The sequence below is a fragment of the Arvicola amphibius genome, chromosome 1 (assembly GCF_903992535.2).
Source record: "Arvicola amphibius chromosome 1, mArvAmp1.2, whole genome shotgun sequence".
Classification (NCBI taxonomy): domain Eukaryota; kingdom Metazoa; phylum Chordata; class Mammalia; order Rodentia; family Cricetidae; genus Arvicola; species Arvicola amphibius.
In genome coordinates this window covers 79,607,303-79,628,544 of record NC_052047.1, presented here as the reverse complement: position 1 = coordinate 79,628,544, position 21,242 = coordinate 79,607,303, and the positions used below count along the sequence as shown (strand labels likewise).

Genomic DNA, 21,242 nt, shown 5'->3' with positions numbered 1-21,242 from the left:
GGATGTCAAACGCCGAGAGGATCAGTTTAACACATCTGTAAATATGTTCATAGAGGGAATTTTGAGAGCTAATTAGTTCATGATAGTTCTGATTAAATGAATGGATAGCTTAACCCATGCTAGATTTAAGATTGCTGGGAGACTGTGGCTGGAAGCTTTTCTCTGTCTTGCCTGGTCCCGCTGGACTGGCTTCTCTCCTGTCCGCTGGGTCCCAGCATCCACTTAGGAAATAATCACTCAGAGGCTAATATATTAAATATAATTGTTTGGCCAGTGGCCCAGGCAATTACTGGATAGCTCTCTCTTATAAATTAACCCATTTCTACTGATCTGTGTGTTGCCACATGACCATGATGTTGTGTCTATTCTGACATCTTTCAGGGCAACACTATGGCTCGGACTTGGGTTTCATAGGCTGATGCAGGGTGTGGGGGTGGGTGATGGACTGTCTTGGCAGTGGCGGCTCTCACCCGTGCATCGAGGCCTGAATGGCTGCTGCGGGTCGTCAGCCATCAGCTGCCGGCTGTTGTAGGATACCCAGAGCTAGGGTGACGGGGAGACTCGACTTGATCTCCACCTCTAATCTATCAGAGGAGCTGTGTATGCCATGGCCACCCTGGCTCTGCCCCTTCTCTTCTATTGCTCTTTTAAGAAATTGCCACAGTGTGTGGCTTACGATGATGCAAGTCTACTTTCTTACAGCGTTGGAGATTGTAAGTCTGAATTGGGTCTCAGGATGTGAGCAAGACTACGTTCCTCAGCAGAGTCTGTTCTCTTTTTAAAGTTTACAGAGACGGCCCTCATTCCTTGAGAAAGTCCCTAAGATGGCCAGTCTTGGTTGTCAACTTGACTGGACCTGGAATCAACTAAAAGGCAACCTTCTGGGCACTGCAGTGAAGGGCTTTTTTTTTTTTTGGTAAAATTATTTAAAATGTAAAGACCCACCCTAAATGTGAGCGCCATCTAGTGACAGCCCGGATAAAACAACATGGAAGAAGGAAATTTTGCCTGCTTGTCCTCACTCTCGTTAACTAGTCTAGCTATCTTAACCTCTCCTTGACTAGTCTAGCTATCTTAACCTCTCCTTGACTAGTCTAGCTATCTTAACCTCTCCTTGACTAGTCTAGCTATCTTAACCTCTCCTTGACTAGTCTAGCTATCTTAACCTCTCCTTGACTAGTCTAGCTATCTTAACCTCTCCTTGACTAGTCTAGCTATCTTAACCTCTCCTTGACTAGTCTAGCTATCTTAACCGGCTTCTAATATGGGTTCCCATACTGACTGATGACCAGCAAGTAGCTCTTCTGGAATCCTCCAGGGGACTGCCGAGACACCTATCCTTATGAACTGAGCAACTACTGGATTGTTGGCTGCTCCAGTGTGAGACGGCCATTGTTGAGCTACCTAGATCCGATCCATTCAATTCCTTCTTAATATAAAATCATTTAATCAGCCCCCCTTCTGGTTTCTTAGCCAGCGATAGCCAATTGGTACTATTTCCCTGGCATAACTCACCTGCCTTCCTTTCTCCAATTTCTCCAATTTAAAGACTTCTAGGGAATTCCAGGATACTTTGTATCTTGTGTGTGTGTGTGTGTGTGTGTGTGTGTGTGTGTGACCACAATACCTGGCAGAGAACAATCACTATAAGGAAGGGGAGATTTACTTTGATTCTTGGTTTCAGAGAGTTCCAGTGTATCATAACTGGAAAGGCAGCTGCAGATATGGCTGTTGGGGGAGGGGTGTATGCCATAGACCCATACCACAAGAACATATTCTCAACTATGTTCAGAGCAGCATTACTCACAATAGCCAGAACCCGGAAACGACCTAGATGCCACTCAACCAAGGAGTAGATAAGGAAAATGTGGTGTCTTCACACAGTGGAGGGCAACTCAGCTGTAAAAAAAAAACAACTTCTTAGAATTTGCAAGCAAATGGATGGAACTAGAAAAAATCATCCTGAGTGAGGTAACTCAGACCCAGAAAGACAAACATGGTATACACTCACTCATAAGTGGTTATTAGGAGTAAAGTATAGTATAATCAAACTGCAATCTATAGCCCCAGAGAGTCTAGATAACAAGAATGGCCCAAAAAGGGATACATCGATTTCCCTGGGAAGGGGAAGTAGAAAAGATCTCCCGGGTAAACCAGGAGCGGGGATGGGAGGATAGAGGGATGGGAACTACAGGGAGCAGGTTGGGTGGGCTGGGTTCAGGAGGCAGGTTGGAGGGGTAACAAAAGAGACACCTTAATGGGGGCATTTCAGGGCTAGGGAGAAACCTGGCTTCAGGAACACCCCGAGGAACCCACAAGGATGATCCCCAACTAAGACTCCTAGCAAGAGTTGAGAGAGTGCCTGAACTGGCCATCTACTGTGAACAGATTGGTGACTTCCCTAATCGCCATCAGAGATGCTCTATCCAGTAACTGATGGAAGCAGAAGCAGAGATCTGCAGAAAAGCACTGAGCTCCTAGAGGCTTGCAGAAGAAAGGGAGGAGGGATTGTACCATCCAGGGGGTCATGACAAGAGAACCCACAGAGACAGATCACCTGAGCTCTATGGGAGCTCAAGGATGCTGGACCAACAGTTAGGAAGCCTGTATGGGACTGACCAAGGCCCTCTGCAGGTGTGTGACAATCCTGTAGCTTGGTCTCTTACTAAGGCTTCTAACAGTGAGAACAGGATGACCCCCGGCACTTAGCTTAGCTGCCTTTTGGTAACCTGTTGTCCATGCTGGATTACCTCGACAAAAGGGAGAAACACCGTCCTGCCCCAACTTGATATGCCATGCTTTGCACAAGCCCATGGGAAGACTGCACTTTTCTGAATGGAGATGGTGGAGGAGCAGATAGGCAGGGGGTAGGTGGGAAAGGGGAGGGGGCAGGAAGAGAGGAGGGAGGAGAAACTAGTTAGTGTGTAAAATAAATGAAAAAAATGTTATTTAAATAAAAAAATTGTGCACTGGCGAAACTAAAAAATATTCCATGCTCTGTGTCCCTCTAAGAAATCATTCAAATCAGATTTATTCTTCAGTCATTGGCATTTCGATGTCTTAGTACCCTAGAAGTCACCCTGGGTGTCAATTAGACAGGAAACGAAGACAAAGAAAGTCAAGGGTTTTGTTTTTTTTTTTTTTAACCTATTTTGGACTTGTTTTATGCAGGGAAATGCGCTGGCAAAGACATTGGTCCAACTTAGGTCCCTAGGACTTTGACAGAGCACCGCACGATCTCTCAGCCAAATGCCTGCCTCGGGGAAGAGGTGGGGAAACTCTACCGTGGAAAGCTACTGGCGTATGCGGGATGACAGCGATTCAAGAGCACAATCTAATAAAGAGGTGGATGCCTGCTAAGGTATCAGACAGCACTGAGGCAGCAAGTTAGTCCAGAAGATAAAGTCTGGGCCTCAGTCGTGGACAAGGGCCTGGGATCTACTAGCGCTGGGGTCAGCGAGTGAGGGGAGAGCTTGAAGCAACATGAGGAGAAAGGTAGTTTACCATTCCAATGGCCAAGACCAACCAGTTTATAGAGAGTCCCGGGCCTCAGCATCAGTGGAGGGGACAGCTCCTAACTTCTGGGTCTCTGAAGAGCAGAGTGAGCGTGATTGTTCTGCCTGGAGACCACCCATCTGCCCTCAGGAGGTCTTGAAGCTTCCAGAGGACCAGTTACCACTATGGGTTTTCTGATACCATCTAGAGGCCCTATGTAGACGTGTGTGTGTGTGTGTGTGTGTGTGTGTGTGTGTGTGTGTGTGTAGGGCTGGTAGAAGAGAATAAAATAATAGCTCCTTCGTGGAATAGAAATGTGAAACCCGCTTTATTTTGCTGTTGTCCTTGGAGCAATGGCTCCTTCTGGAAGGCCATGAGCAGGGCAAAGGTAGGTGTTATTTCTCAACTTATTAATTTTTTTTATAATATTCTAATTTTATTTTAAAACCTTCGTCCTGTAGTTGTAGCTTTTCATTCTGGTGTTTCTGTTTCCTCTCCTCCATACCCTCCAATTCTCTAGCTTTCTGGCCAAAGTCTCTATTTTTACAGGCCTCATTTATCTTTCTCCTATCCACCTGCACACATTTTTATCCTTATTTTCAAATCCCCAATCACTCCACTAGCTAGACCCTGTGACTCTGGCTCTATGGACCCATTTCTTTTCTCCCCATTACTTTTCATCACTACAACTGTCTTTTGCTTCGTACTTGTTTTTAATACAGGTGCTGCACGTGGGTAACTGCGGTGGCTCCGAGCGACATCTTCTAGCCAGGACTTACCCTGTCATCTTTGGAGCAGTGGGATCTACTTGCCTTCATAAAATCAGACATCCAACTAACAGAAGTTGGAGCCTTTGTGTGGAGCCCCTGGAGGTCCAACTGTGAACTTTAGTTGTCCACCCAATCCTTTCTCTTTACTAGGTCTTCAACTGTAACCACCGTGTCTTCAGTGCCGTGAGGTTATAAAAGGTTCCCTTTGCTTTACAGAGGTTCTTTGCTTACTTTCTCAGCCTCCTAGAAAAATATTGCTAAATATTTTTCATCCAAATCAAATTGTAAAGACAGCATCAGATAAGGAATGGCTCATAAGATAATCGTCATCTTTAAAAAAGGGAATAATCTTGAAAAATAAAGATAAAAGAGTACTGGGAGCGTGGGGACGGAACAAAGGAAGGATGAGATTGAGATGTGTGTGTGTGTGTGTGTGTGTGTGAGAGAGAGAGAGAGAGAGAGAGAGAGAGAGAGAGAGAGAGAGAGAGAGAGAGACAAAGAGAGAGAGAGACAGAGACAGAGACAGACAGAGAGAGAGGGAGAGAGAGAGGAGGGATGGAGGGAGGTGAGAGAGATTGAGGTGTGTGTGAGTGAAGGAGAGAGAGAGAGAGACAGAGAGACAGAGAGAGAGAGACAGAGACAGAGACAGAGACAGACAGACAGAGAGGGAGAGAGAGGAGGGATGGAGGGAGGTGAGAGAGATTGAGGTGTGTGTGAGTGGAGAAAGAGAGAGAGAGAGAGACAGAGAGAGAGAGACAGAGAGAGAGACAGAGACAGACAGACAGACAGAGAGGGAGAGAGAGGAGGGATGGAGGGAGGTGAGAGAGATTGAGGTGTGTGTGAGTGGAGAGAGAGAGAGAGAGAGAGAGAGAGAGAGAGAGAGAGAGAGAAGGGATGGAGGGACTGTGAGAGAGGTTGAGAGATGAGAGAGATACCCACACGCATAGTCTTATTTGAACACAAAATTAAAAAAAAACATAAAAGATATTTTGGGGGCCACTGGGAACTTTTAAATATACTGTAAGCTAGATAGTAAGAATGAGTACTTTTAGATACAGTGATAGTGCATATACAAATGAGAGTGTTCCTCAGGAGATCCACACTGAACTATTTAGGGGAGAAGTACCAGTTTTGAAAAATGTTTCAGCCAGAATTATAAAAAAATATAGATGTATATATAGACATCATCTTATAGATATGAGATCTTTATCACATATTACATACATACAGACGTCATCATATACATATATTTGCTTTTCCGTGGGCTGGAAAGTTTTCAGAGTATAAGTGGACTACAACATTCTTGCTCTTTCATCTTGAAGTATTAAAACCCACTTGAGCAGTACCACACATGTCATCTAAGCTCAGCTGGCCACTCACCATGCATTACACACTCTTCTAGTGGCAATGGCCATGCTGCAAGACTGTTTTATTTCAGTTCTTAGTTCATAAAGTGAGGGGGTAGAGGCACCCACCCACCCTAAGCTCAGCATCGGTACGGGGCAGGCATCCAAGGAATGTTGGCTACTGTACATAACCAACTTTGCTCACGATGGGCCTAATTTCACATGTTTGGTATCTTAAAGATTTTGACTTAATGTTAAATAAGACTATGTGGATCCACTTTATGCACCCTTCTCCATTTGTTTCTTGATGTTATGATTCAACTTAGCGTTGCCAACAATGTTAGAACATTTTAAGTCAGACAACGGGTAACACAAAATCACAGAGAAAGGGGAATTAAAATGGTTGGAGGTACGCTATATTTTTCAAATTAGGTTTATACACATACATGTCTTAAGGTCTATAGTTCCTATGCATTTTTTCTGATAATTTTCTAAGACTGGGTTACCAGAAATAACAAGAGGAAGGTTTCTAAGTTTATTTTTAAATAGTAAATCAAATTGATTATGATTTTTAAAAAAAATTGGGAAAAACTTTAAACTTCTTTTTACTAATCTTGCCCCATCACTCAGCACGGACAACCACCGTGACGTTCCATCTACTAACGAGGGCACGCCTTCCTTCCATTGGCTCCGCCCACTCATCTTCCCAAATGCTTTGCTTTGATAAATGAGTATTCCCTTTAAGCCCTTACCACATAACTCATCATTCAAGTTCCAAAGTGTTCCTTGTTATAAAAAGAATGGTTTGAACAAAAGAGAAAACAACCTGAGGTTTACCTTGCAAAGGAAATACTACAAATTCGCTGGGGTGGCTAATAACAGAAGATAATGAGGATGTGATGTTTTAAAAACTGAATTTATTTTCAAGTGTTTATTAAAAATATAGCAAAACACTTTCAGTTCCACACACACCTTTGATGACTGAACAATCATGTACAATTTAAGATTAATATAAGTAGCTTATACATTGCACAATTATATTTTGTATTTTAATACAGTCTTATCCACTAATCGTAATTTGCTGCTAAAATAAAACATTTTATATTATCACAATAATACATTTTTGTACATTCTGAATATGATTACTACTAATAAATAATATAAATTACTAAGATTAATTTTTTTTGTTTTGTTTTTCAAGACAGGGTTTCTCTGTAGCTTTGGAGCCTGTCCTGGAACTCACTCTTATAGACCAGGCTGGCCTCAAACTCAGAGAGATCCACCTGTCTCTGCCTCTCGAGTGCTGGGACGTGTATCACCACTGTCCAGCTGTTACTAAAAAAATTTTAATAAATTAAAATATGGTTCCTGTCACTAAGAAATTCACAATCCACAGGGGCAGGTAGACAAGACAACTCAACATAGTGTGATAGCTTTTGAGGAGAATGTCATAAAGAAGATATATATGAACTTTAGAAGAATAATTTAATCCAGAACAATACAGGTATAAGTGGGCTAGAGGTGAAAGATTCTGCCAAGTCAAGAGCTGATGGTGGAGGAAGGGGCAACCCTGTAAGTGTGTCTGTCACATGACCTGTACAATGGGGCAGACCTAAGGGAGCAAGCATGGCCGGGCAGCTGCAGATGCTATTCGGTCTGACTGAACTGAAAGACACAGAATGGAGAACTATAAGAGCAAAGGCTACAGGGCTAAGCCAGGGCGTGTCGTTAAGGGCCTCTCTTTTTAGAGCCATTCTCTACGTGAACGTAGCAAATGACCCAAGTTAGAGGTGACGCACTAGTTTGAGGGCTCTTAGGAAGACTGATCTATCAGCAGTGGGAGGAAGGAGTACAGGAGGGTGTCTTAGCCATGTCAACTTCAAATAAGGGTAAGAAGTAAGGGGGAGAGAGAACACGAAGAAGGGCTGGGCTGCTCCCATATTCAGACAACTAAAGCAGTAAGAGCTGATCCTTGGCTGGATGGTCACAGGTGAGGAAAGCAGAAGGTGAAATACCTCGAGCCCTGGCCACTCTCCAGGGCAGGGGCCAAAGGAATAACCGATCTGCTGCTTTAATGAGCTCTGGCTTCAGTATTAGTGACTCAGCTGCGATGCCAACAGGTGGGTACAGGCGTGTCCGGAAGAACATGGGCAAGTGTGACGTGGAGTCAGGAATCCAGACACCAGAAGCACCAACAATGGCAGTGGGGATGGGGAGTAGCTGTTCAGAGTGAAGAAGAGGACAACAGTCTGACCTCCGTGAACAGCAGCATCTTTTAGGACGGTGGGTCTCCGAAGGAAACTCAGAGACTGGCTGCAGTATGCGAAGAGAAACGAGATGCTCGTCTCCAACCCAAGAACGGCAAGAACTGAGTGCCAGACTAGTCACGGACAAAAATGCATCAAAGACATTAGGAAGTAATTTCCTTGTATCTTAGCAGCAATTTCAATTTGTGTGTGTGTGTGGGGGGGAAGAACAAGTTAGAGAAGGTGGAGAAAGAAATGAATGCTGGGGACATCTGAGGCAAGGGGTTGCCTTTGGGACACAAAATCAGTAGGACTAAGGAAGGAGTCAAAGGAAGGGCTGAGACCTCTAAAACAAAGACGCTAACAAAAAAAACACAAGGATCATATCCTTGAAAAAGAGGCAAAGGGAGCCCCGCAGGTAGGGTTCCGAGTGCAAAACTAAGACACTAACGTAAACCACAAGTGTCACACACTTGTCCAACAGTAAGAAAGCCCTATGGTAGGGCAGAGTTTCTAGTGCTGTTTAGACAAGGGGATGACCAAATCAGCTGTTATCACAGCCCTCTCTTCTGCTTCCTTTGCTTTTCTGCTGGCTGGGTGCTCTCTGACTGAGGACCCGCTTCTCTGTGTGGTAGCAAACAGCCATCCCTTCTGTCTTCCAGCTTAAGAAAGAGGTGGTTTCAGGCACGTTCCACTCTGAGCCTCAACACGGAGGGTGACAGACAGGGTGCCGTGAGTGAGGAGGACGATTCCCCCTGGTTGGGCCATTCTTTCCTAGCAGAGAGAGGCGAAAGGCAGAAGGCTCGTTAGAGGACAAGGCCCACAACACCAGCATATACACGCAGCTGGCATGCCGTAAGTGCTTTACTGATTCCCTTCCAGGGTCTCAAGATTTCAAAGTGCTTTTCCATTATCTCTTCCTAAGGGAAATCAGCAGGCTATCTTCCTCCCCAGTCACACATTTGTTAAGGGGCATGAGCAGCAGACTCTGCTGCTTGGCCTACGAAGTATGGCATGTGGCTCTCAGAGAGAAGGGGGAGAAGACAGTAGGAAGAGACAGGCCGGCTGTCTTCACACATTCAAATAGTGCATCGAGAGCAGGACTAAATCAGTCTAGTCCTAGCAGGTAGAAACAGAACAGCAACAGAAAGGTAAAGCATAATAACTATAGAAAACTCCATGCAAGTGACGAAATCTGATGACACATTTTACTATGGCTTACAGATTCAAGTGTTACAACCTGTTAGAGGAAATGCTGCTACAGAATCTCCTTTCATGCAAAAAGAGAAACAAAGTTGAAAAAAAGGCCCCTTCCTGCAAAGATACACTTTAACAAGATCAAACAGGGCTTGGAAAAGACATGTTCTTAAGTAAGGACAAGCATCTAGGAGTCCACTAGGTGGCGCCACCAGGATGTCGGATGTAGTTGACTAAGGTAGACCACCTTTGGTGGTTCTAATAGTCCGTAAGTGTTCTGCAGCTTCTCAAACACAGTCTCAGTTTCTGAGACCAGTTTTGGGTTTGTAGAAAAATAATGTAAAGCTTAATTTGAGCTTCATCTCAAGACCAGATCAAGCTTAAATAAACCTTAGGTTCAACATATTTTAAGACAGCTTTCATTATTTGACAATTCAGTCTGTTCCACTGACTTGAAAACTGTTACCATAACAGTTATTATTACTAATCTACAAATATTGCAACTGCTCTCATTTGGTATAAGTCAGACAAGTCTATATCTATACTGACTTATAATGAATTGAATTCTTGAAGAATTAAATAGAAAAAAACAGTAAATTCTATCACTTAAAGCAATACAACAGTCTAACACAAATACATGAAACAGCACATTTCAAAATCATTCTATCATGCTATTTTTTTTTTTATAAAAATAACATTTCAAGATTTCTCACTGCATAAAACCTGGAAAAAACTTTAGCTAAAGTGCAAAATACAAACAAAGCTTCATGGTCAATTCACTTTTCTTTTAAATGCTAGACTTTTTTTAAAAAACTGAGGAAAACATTATCAGATTTTAAAAGGTCTCTTGCAGTCTGAGTCATTTTAGTTATTTTAGTTATGTGCGATCAAAGCCACGAGGTCTACTGAGATTCTTCAACTTATCTTTTCAGTTCTGCATCTAGAATTTCTTCCCATGTTTCCGCATCCATCGGGTACATGAATCTTTTCGGCAGGTTCAGAGGAGAACGTATGTTGCTGTATCTTCCACTGAGCCACGCGTGTTTCACTTTACTCTTCTGGTAATTTCTTAGGAGTGTCACCTGAGAGGGGAGATACCATCGCTCAAAACTCTGGCAGAGTGGCTAGCTCGTGAATGTGTCTGAAAGCAGAGGAACTCATTCGCAGACCTGAGATTAGGGATGAGGAAATACACGTATAACCACACTAACAAATTCATGTGTGCTTGTATGGATTAGTGCATATGCAGAGGGCAGGCCATTGTATGTACTGTGTTCATAAGGTGGAATAAAAGAAATGGACTTCTTGACTTCCCTCTAACAAGGCAAGTTCTTGACTTCAAGATCTGAGAGAGATACAAGGCTGTGGAAGACAGTGTGGGGATTATGTCACGTAGAGAGAGAGAGAGAGAGAGAGAGAGAAATGATTCAACTCTACTCCTCCATAGTAGTATTACTCCTGGCAGAATTCTAGAGTTCTCCCAATTGTGCTACAACCACCCTCTCAAAACCACAACACACGGCGAACTGAAACTTACCCTCCAGGTGTAACCACGTTTGATGTCACCGTCGATTTCTCTCGGGCACACAGCTCTTGCGGTCAAGCAGTGGGGCTTCCACAAGGCATCGTTGTTCCTTATCGTGCGATTCCAACTCCAGCATGTCTCGGAAGCTCTGCACAAACTCTGAACGTCTAACTGGCTGAAGATTTTGCAAGTGACTTCCAGAGGCAGCAGATCAACAAAGCTACTTTGACTCGCTGTTCTTCCCTGTTCAGTGTCTGAGGCATCCATTCTGGACTCAGAACTTTCAAATTACTGTTCTTGGGGGATGTTTCCTTCATAGTCTGATATTTTAGTCAACTGTCTTCATAGGTAACCTACAGGGCAAAGTTTAAATGCGCTCAGCCGTTTCAGATCAAACCACACATACTGAGTCAGGAAGTTTTGAGATTTAAAGAACTTCCTATTTCTTGACTTCAGTTACTGCCTGTGTTTCTCCCGTATTCCATGAAGTTGGAAAGGTGGCGTGAAGAAAAGCAGTGGCTGCACACTTGAATTGTAGGTGGGAGACAATAAACACGCTCCGTTCTGTTTGAACGTTTTTAGGAAATATGGTTACTTCGACATATTCTGTTTCTTACTACTCCCAGAAAGCCTTATCTTTAAAAACAGGAAATGATTCTCCGCATTATGTATTTACTGAGTTTCATAATTATGGCTACTTTAGGGACGCCTTCAAATATTTTTTGAAAGTATGTGTGTGTGTGAACTGATGTTTTACCATTGACCTCTTCACCTGACTCAATCACAAACCGGATGGACTTTCAATCATTTATATAGCAACCATTTTATTACTTGGATGTGGTGGACAGGTGCTTGCTCTTGACATAAACTTACCTAAAACGGACAAGAATGAAATCCTGGTTACAGTTGCACAAGTTTGTATATTCAATTAAACTTTAAGGGTAGTGTTTTAGAGGTGAATCTACCGTATGTGAACGATTTTGAGCTAAGGATGACTGTCCCTGAATCTATCAGCAAGTGATGCCTACAATACAAATAGTTCATAATTCAGCTAGGAACAGCTGATTTTAAGGCCTGATTTCAGCTAATTAATGCTCTCCAAGATCACAGTGCAAGCTTTTGGAAGCACGGCTGGGTACATCACCTTGAGCAGGGCTGTATTAAACAGGGGACTTCCACTAGATGGTTTTACAAGACAGAAAGCAGCTTGGAGGACAAAACAAGACAAAACAAAAACAAACAAAAAAAAAAAACCCACAAGATCGAATGTTTGCCATGAATCTTCTCCCATTTCACCACTGACATAAACTAAAGCCAAAGCAGCAATTTTGAAAAGAAACTCCTTATAAGTTACAGTACATTCAAGTTTTTTCTGCTTCTCCTAGCTTTTCATTAGAAATGAAATGCTGCCTTCTGTCAAAAGAATTTGTAAGAGGGAGAAGTTTTACAGGTGAATATTCTGTGGTTCCTTGGTCATAGTCCCAAAAATCTCAGTAGGAATCTTCTAAACTACTTCTATTGGATATTTGGATAACTATTCCTCTTCTTTTTGAACCATCCTCGGCGAACTGAAATTCAGTCAGCCCTTCCATCCACCTTTCCGAGATTTATTTTTATGTGTATGGGTGTTTTGCCTGCATGTGAGTCTGAGCACAACATGCTTGCAGTGCCCGCGGAAGTCAAACGTGGGCGTCGGAACCCCGAACTGGAGTAACAGACAGTGGCGAGCCCCCTCTGTGGGTGCTGGGAAGTAAACCTGGGCGATCGGAAAGAGCAAGCAGAGCTCGCAAGCTCAGGGCCATCTCCAGCCCCTCCACCCATCAGTCCTGTCAAATGTCACTAGCTAGACTAGCTCTCGGGGAGCCCAACCCCATCGGGCCGAGCGCAGCCGCATCCCTGTGTGCTGCGAGGACAGGTGCTGACTGAAGAATCGAGCCGACCGCCATCGAGCACGCCGGCTTCCGTCAGGAAAGGACAGGGAAGCCTCGCCTACCTAAAAAACCGCGGATCCGGCTCCTCCCGCGATTTCAGCCCTTGGAATTTGAATCCTTTCCGGAAGGACCTTCTCGTCCAGCCCTCTCGCCCTCCGCTCCTCCCACTAGGGGGTGCGCGGTGCCTTCTGGGCTTGGTAGTTTTTCATGGGTTTCATCCCCTCCGAAAGAGAAGAAAAGAAAGGCTGCTGTTGACTACAAGGTCCAGAGTCCCCTCTGAGTGACAGCTACTGCGTGGGCGGAACTCTAGAAGGGCGGGACTCCCAGTGCCAGTGTGTTTTGGTAGCTCGACTTGGCTGCTGGGTGGCCGAGGGTCTGCTGGCCTAGGTTCCCGCTCGCCTAGGTTCCCGCTCGCCTAGTCTCCCGCTCTCCAGGAGGTGCTCCCTTATCCACCTCGGCGCCCCCTCCCGGACGTGCTGATATGGTTAAGGTCATTGGAAAATTAGAAGTTCACGTAGTGTTTTTTTTTTTTCTTGGATAGGTGGCTATTTAAATGTTTAGATGATAAGATCGTGTTACTCCGTTACTTAGTTTCTTTATAGTAAACATTTGAGGGGAAGCTTGACTCTCAATGCTGTGCGTCTCGCAAAAACTATAGTAAACTATCAAGGACCACTGAGACTGCTATTTGCTATGGAATCGTAAACCTTTCTGCTTCCGTGGTTATTAAGTTACCTGAACATTTTGTTTCTGTCTCCAGAGCCTTTGTTTGCTAGCATCCAGCGTTTACCCCTTTGCCAGTCCTTCATCTAGTTCTGCATTTCTCTTCTTATTTCAACCTTACTACTTTTAGTTTGACCAGTCTCTTAAGTCTCTGATTATAAAGATGCTGAAGCCAAGAGCTTGTTCACCCTACTTTTGTCAGAGAGCATCACAGGGGACACCCCAGGGCATGCAGTGGTCTCATAGGGAAACTTTAATATATCTTGTTATGGATTCCGTAAACCTTGATTCAACTGAGGAGACATATTGAAGAGTTGATTATCTAGTGTAAGTTACTGTCCACATTCCCAGTTAATGTCTGAGATAAGCCGGAGATTCATTGAGAGGAACTTAGCTTGGGGTGAGAGCCGAGGGAAGCGAGCTATTCTCAGAAAGAGAGCATAAATCGGATCCAAACCACATCCCAGAGGAATTGTGTGTGCTGGGGAGTTTTTTTTTTTGTTGTTTGTTTGTTTGTTTTGTTTTTGTTTTGTTTTGTTTTGTTTTGTCAGTTTGACACCTTGGAAGAAGGAATCTCAAATCTCAGATGAAGAATTGGCCTGTGGGCAATCTGTGGCAGAATTTTCTTGATCATAGGATCCATGTGGATAGGCCGAGTCCCTTGTGGGCTCCATGTGCTCCTGGGTTGTGGAAGAAAGCAAACTGAGCAAGGCATGAAAAGCAAGCTAGTAAGCAGGGTTCATCCAGGAGTTCTGCTTCAAGACCTTGCTCTTTCATTGCTGGCTGGAATTCCTTGTCATTTTAGAGTTCATGCTCCCTTAGAAAATTTCTGAATCTGTCGTTGCTACATCTTTATCTAGGCTAAACATTGTCATTGAAACAATGTCGCCCTTAACCAGAAGAGGGCACCATCGATCTATTGGAGGTTTTTGTTTTTGTTTTGTTTTTTTTCCTTCCTAAGAGCTGATCGTCGTAGCAGTGTTAAATTTAGTAACCGTTTTCTGGACAGGACAGGGCTGCAGCAGCTATAAACTTACAACAGCTGTGGTTGCCTGCGCAAGACCTACGCTAGCTAGATCAAGTCAGCCAGCATTCTAGCGTCCAGGAAGCGGGTGTGGAGGTTAGTTCAAGAGTCCCCACTCCGAACTGAGGAGTTAAAGATAGCTGATGGCTGGCTTCTAGGGAATTCTTCTTAGGGCTGTGTCATTTGGTAGGTCCAGCAAGTGCCCGTGGGTAGCTCACACCCAGAAGGAAATGGCAGCACCAATTGGAGTGGAAGGCTTGATAAGAGTAAAGAGGAAAAGATGAGTAGGGGAATGGGTGGGATGGGGTGGGATGGGGGGAGGGATGGGGGTGGGATGGGGGGAGGGATGGGGGTGGGATGGGGGTGGGTTGGGGGTGGGATGGGGGTGGGATGGGGGGAGGGTGGTAGCTGAGAGGTGTCAGGAGGAGGAGTGGTAAGGTCATCAAAACTAAGACTTTTTAAAAATTTACGAAAACTTAATATGGGGATCATTGCATTCATAGATTGGAAGACTAAAAACTGGATATTTGAAAAATGCCAATTTTTATCAGTGTATTGTTGCATTACAGTGTGCTCTAACATGAAGATGTCTGCGACATGCCTAACCTTCATTAAGCGCTACATTCAAAGAAACATCAGCATTGGTTGGGCACCTTAGAAAGCACTGTATGTTTCTATTCATAAATTATGACAAGCACACTGCCATTTTGCTGAGAAAAAGATGTCAAAAAAACATGGGTTGTGCGTCTTTTAAATATTTATTCATTTTTATATATTTTCCCAGAGATTTTTATTTTCTTTTACTTATTTTTTTTTAACGGGATTTCTCTTTGTAACATTCTTGGCTGTCCTGGAACTCACTTTGCAGAAGAGGCTGGCCTCAAACTGAGAGATCTGCCTGCCTCTGCCTCCCAAGTGCTGAGATTAAAGGCGTGTGTCACTATCGCCTGACCCTTATTTAATTTTAATTTTTATTAAAATATAATCACATCATTTCCCCTTTTCTCTTCCTAAATCCAGTCCCTCCCATGCACTCATTCCCCTACTTGCTCTTGAAACCATGACCTTTTTGTATTACTGTTATACACACACACACACACACACACACACACACACACACACACCTAAATGTATAAACAGATTCTGCTCAGTGTTACTTGTTCAGGGCTGATTACTTGGTACTGGATAACTAATTGGGGGCTCTTTGGAGAACACTCATCTTTCTCTGTATTCCTTGGTTGCCTCTAGTTTTTTGCCTAGGGGTAAGAAAGCTCGTAAGATTTTCCACTATCGTATTAGCTGTCTATTGGTGCATCTGTTTTGTGGTCTTATTAAACTGTCACATTGTTGAGGTCTTACGGATGAAGTGTCCCTGTCATTTTTAGGAGACACTGTCTTATAGCAGATTTCCTGGTCCTCCAAGCTGACATTTTCTGGTGACAAGTGGAATTTTAAAAGTTACCTTGTAGTGTACCTGCCCCAAGGTAGACTCGCCTTAAACTTAAGTTTCTTCCTTTCTCCCCCAAGTCCCTTCTCGTCATCCTTTTCCTTCTCAGTCTTTCCCTGTCCCTTTCCCTTCTGCTCACTTCCTTCTTCTTGTTGCTCCACAGAAAGAGAAAGCTTACCTCCAAAGGGACAGGTGTGGGTGTCAGCAAGCATAGAGAGACAAGGAAATCTGGAGGACATGAGAAGGGCTGCTCACCCCAGGGTCTTACTGAGCCTCTCACCATCAGAGCAGCAAGAATTCAGCACAGCATCCACTACAAAGGCTGCCCAGAGAGCACGGACTTTATCCCTTTTGTGTATCCATATGTTTTATCTTAAGCTCACAACATGCCGGGCTCGAGGTCTGAATGTATATGACCTTGGGTCTGGTGACTTCTTTTCTCCAGACATCTTCTTTTTTTTGGTTTATTTTTTTATATTTAAAAATTTCCATCTCCTCCCCTCTTCCTCCCCCTTCCCTCCCCTCCCCTCCACCCATACCCCCCCATCCCTCTTCAGGCCAAGGAGCCATCGGGGTTCCCTACTCTATGTTAAGACCAAGGTCCTCCCAACTCCCCCCAGGTCCAGGAAGGTGATCAACCAAGCTGACAAGGCTCCCACAGAGCCTGTCCATGCAGAAGAGTCAAAGCTCAGCGCCTTTGTCCTTGGCTTCTCAGTCAGCCTCCACTGTCGGCCACATTCAAAGAGTCCGGTTTGGTCTCATGTTCCATCAGTCCCAATCCAACTGGAGTTGGTGATCTCCCATTAGTTCTGTCCCACCATCTCCATGGGTGAATGCACCCCTCACGGTCCTGACTTTCTTTCTCATGTTCTCTCTCCTTCTGCTCCTCATCAGGACCTTGGGAGCTCAGTCCGGTGCTCCAATGTGGGGCTCAGTCATTTTCTTCATCTCTCGCCAGGTGGAGGTTCTATGGTGATATGCAAGAAATTCATCAGTATGGCTATAGGAACTGGCCTTTTCAGGCTCCCTCTCCTCAGCTGCCCAAGGAACTAGCTGGGAGCGTCTCCCTGGAAACCTGGGAACCCCTCTAGGGTCAAGTCTCTTGACAACCCTCAGATGGCTCCCTAAATTAAGATATATGCTTCCCTGCTCCCATATCCACCCTTCCTGTATCCCAAGCATCCCATTCCTCCGAGCTCCCCCCATTCTCCCCTTCACGCTTTTCTCTCCCCATCTACCCTTGGCCCCGTCTCGCCCCACCCTCAAGTTCCCAATTTTTGCCTTCTCCAGACATCTTCTGATGATCTCAACCAAAACTTTTAACATCGTCTGTGGTAGTAAAGATGTTTTACCTTCCTGTATCCTTGTGAGCTAGACTTCTCACTGTAGCCATGCCAGGTAGCCCCAGGGAAGCACCAGGTAATCTCATGGAGTTTCTTACCACATCTTGAAGACAGTACCTTCACCCTCCCCCAACATCCTATATGTGACTTCTGTAACAGACATTGAGCCGAGACTTCCCTCCGAAACCCATACCTGCATTGGGTATGTCTTACTCTGCCACTCTCAGAAAGGATCATATCATTCTCAGTGTGTTTTTCTCTCTTCTGAGCACCCCTCTTTATAGGAACGCTCACACTTAAGCTGATACTAAGATATCTTTATTCATTCGAACTCTGTATTTTAAACTGGCTGATCTTGAATTCTTTTCTGCATTGAAACCATGAATCTCAGTTTGACCTGAGTCCAGGTTCCCACCAATCCAGAGAAATGCTCAGGGGACAATGGGAAGCTGGGCCTTCTGCCTCTGTCACACAATTCTCTATTAGAACCAGCAAACAGAGAATGAAATAGACCTGCTAGCTTAATATGGATCCCAAATGGCATTTCAGTAGTGCCAGACCATGGGTCTTAACTGAAGATCTGAAGATCTGGGGGTGTATTCTTCTCGGGATAAAATAGTGGGGTTAGGAAGAAATTGTGTGTGTGTGTGTGTGTGTGTGTGTGTGTGTGTGTGTGTGAGAGAGAGAGAGAGAGAGAGAGAGAGAGAGAGAGAGAGAGAGAGAGAGAGAGAGAGAGAGAGAGAGACAGACAGACAGTGATTTGTATTTCCCAAAGAGGAACAGGATCTGAGATGTGAGCCTGGGTATTTTCTGCATGGAAGCTATAAAGTCTTGAGGATACATAAACCTCCGAGGTGTGAAGGGAGAAGTTGACAAGGCACTGAACGGGAGACAAGGTCCCAGGAAGAGAGGATCTACTGGAGAAGACAGCACAGGGGCTGCAGGGGCACAGGGGCATAAGATGTAAGGCCACACATCCAGGTGCAGTGGAGAAGTGGCAGGTGACAAGGATGAAAAAGAGGAAGCAGAGCACAGATAATCTCTCAGAGGCTGGCAGCGCCCTCCTGAACCTCACACTGAGCTGAATGGTTCTATAACTGGAAAGTTCTGAGGTTTACAGCTGAAAGCTCCCAACTCTAAGACTTGTTGCTACGGCCAACAGAGAACATTTTTTCCCCAGAAATCACCTCAGAATGGCTGGTGCTGTGACACCTGAGGAAAAACACTGCACCGAGCAGCTGAAGTGGAGGGATCACGGCTGAGAAATGAGACAGATGCCAGCACGGCCATGCTCACATTTACCCTTCAGGGCAGGTGACTTATCCGGACCGAGAGGAGGGCTTTTAGCTTCTGAGTTGCTACTAGTCTGAGATCACAGAGCTAGTGAGTGCCAGAAGGGGCTTCGGGGCAAGCCTGGGTGATTCTAAAATCCAAGCATCTTCCATTATGTGCAGTAGCATCCAGCATCACCTGGCTTCTGGCCAGCACAACTTCCCAGTGAGACAGTTTCCTCTGCTTGGGTCTAGTACCTTTTCTAATGACATTATTCAGTGGATACTTTTCAAGTCTTTCTATTCTATGACAGCCCTCTGACGTCTGATCCTCACTATGAGTTCCTTCTGGAAATTCTTTCAGACACAAAACCCCACTTACTTTTCTGCCCATTTCTTCAGGACGTTTCCTTGGTCCGTTTCACAGTCCATGTGTTGATTACTCTGACTTCCCAAGCCAATATTCTATACTTTCTCCTTTAATCGTATGCCACAAAATATAGACCAAAATGATTTAAGAAGTGGTACCAGTGTGACTGTCACAGGCCAAGGACACAGTCAACAGTGTGATCAGGTGGTGAGAGCCATGACACAGAGATGTAAGGGAAAGACATGGGAGGGACAGGAGAATTTGGAAGAAATGAGCCGAGCTTCGTCTGATGTAGGTTTAAAGGGTTGGAAAGCATCTGGAGTGTATACAGTTAAAGAGGAAGGTTAGCCTTCAGAAAATCTGGAGAATGTTTGGGGATAGAGAAACTCGAAAGCATCCTGGCCTAATTACACCAATTAGACAGTCTTAGGGGAGAGCCTCTTAGAAAGAATTGTAGGCTTTATTTGCAACTAAAAATGTAAATAAGCGAGCCAAGTTAAATCTACCATTCTGGTGGCCACCGTGAGGGCAGCATTAGAGTTAGCAGTGAGGCAAAGGCATCAGAAGGTTAGTGACGGGGTGTGTGTGTAGGGGGAGTGAGAACAAGAAACACCAACTGGGTTCCAAAGGAGACAACGAACAACGGAGGCCCAGAATTCTCCCCACCGTTTCATTTGCAACGTTACTTCTGAGAACTCTTCATTGTCCCTAGTAGGTAGTCTGCCTGGTGTTTGTGATCCAAGTAAAGGTAATGACAGGATCAGACTAAGCGTTTGCTATCACTATTTTGAATGTTTTAAAATTGTGTTGAATAGATCCCAGAAAATAAAACATGAAAGCTCAAAACTGTTCCATTTCTAAGACCCTGTAGCTAAAGAACGTTTGAAAGCGGAGCAGGGAGACGACAGCTCAGCAGGTAAAGGAACTAACCACCAAGCACGAGTGAGTGACTGACCTGCAATCCCTGGAACCCACAGGATGGAAGGAAAGACTGGCTTCTACATCATCTACATGTGTGCTGTGATACTTGCACATGTACACATACACACATACACACATACACACACATGCACAGAGGGGGTGTCATAAAATTCTTAATTTTTTTTAAAGAAAAGAAAAGCACTAAGGAAACGTAAGGAAGCATCAGGTTATGCTGTCCTTGAATTTCTCAGGTACTTTGAGAAATGACCCAGAGGGACAGAATCTGAGCAGTGCTAAAGACAAGCTCTGATGTGCGTTCCTAGCGGCAGGAGATACATCTTTCCAACTTTGCTCTCTCCTAGAGCATTATGTAAGGCTGAGTGTCACTAGCTGAGTCAGATGCTGTGTGCTGGCTGTGTTCTCATGCAGAGAGAACGTCGGCTCCTGACAGGTGCGTCAATATTTTATTTAAACTTCCACATAATTTTCTAAGTTCAAATTCTTGCATGAATTATCCTTACAATAAGAAAACAATGAAGGAACTTCACTCATGGCTCAGCAGTTGAGAGTGCTTTCTGTTCTTTCAGAGGACTGGAGTTCCGCTCCCAGCACTTATTCCAGACCCATGCCCTCTTCTGACCTCCAAGGACACACACATAGTGCACACACATATGTACATATGTTTACAAACACACAAGTAAAAATAAATCCTGAGAAGGAGCTGAAAATTTATCGTTTGAGACTTACTTTGGATTTTACTTAATCAGAGTCTCCTGGCTTTTCACATATTAACAAAATAAATAAAATAATGGATCAGTTGATTAAAAAATTCTACTCTTCTGATAGAACATTGGGACACTAGTGGGGAAATCCCATCTAACTCCTTAATTTTCTCTCTGAGTTTCTAATTAAGCATGCCCCTCAAGAGATCCTGTAGGGAATATAAACTATGTGGACTTTGGTCCTGCCCTTGACCCATGCTTGTGAGGGGCAGAGAAAACAGACTCAAGGAATCCAGAAGGTGTTTTTGGCAAGGTCATTTCCTCTCAGCACTCTTTATGTGGGGAAGGGGATACGGTGCTTTGGCTTGTGCCGGCCACCAAGCTTGGTATAAGTGGAAGGAGCTGAGCCTGCCGCTCGTTTCTAGTTAAATGCAGACATAAATAAGGCATATTTACTCCAAATCATAAAATCGCATCTTCTTCTTGCCCTGGACCTAGATCTTTGGATATAACTCAGAGCTCAGATGAAGTCCCTTCTCTGCTTTGGTGGTAGAGGTCAGGTGAGGGACGGAATACGCCAGCCTCCTGGCTACAAGATTGAGAGGGAAGCAACGGTGGCTCTCAGATGGCCCGTGGAGGCCTAGCTAGCTTTTTATAACCTGCACAATTCTTCCACCCAGTCAGATGTGGACAGATCCCTTTACCGGACACTCCTCGTCTACCCGGGAACTTGGGTCTTGGTATAAAAAGAGATGGCTCTGACTACCACTCTTCATTGTACAATCCCAATAAAGAAGCTGTCAGTCTTTGACTTTCTCCTCTTTCAGGGTTCTAAAACCCAAAAAAGTAAACATCAACAAACCAAAATGCAGTCGAACTGCCCGGAACTTTAGCTCTTTTAACTTCTCATG

The 21,242-nt window shown here is 44.4% G+C and overlaps 1 protein-coding gene across 1 annotated transcript; it reads right to left on the bottom strand.

Annotated features, from left to right (window-relative positions):
- Positions 1-6,508: 6,508 nt before the first annotated feature.
- Fbxo48 (F-box protein 48) lies at positions 6,509-10,896 on the bottom strand. The gene is given in 3 exon segments (XM_038339232.1): positions 6,509-10,136; positions 10,592-10,845; positions 10,848-10,896. Coding segments are annotated over 3 exon segments (465 nt in total). The 3' UTR covers positions 6,509-9,974.
- Between the last annotated feature and the right edge of the window lie 10,346 nt (positions 10,897-21,242).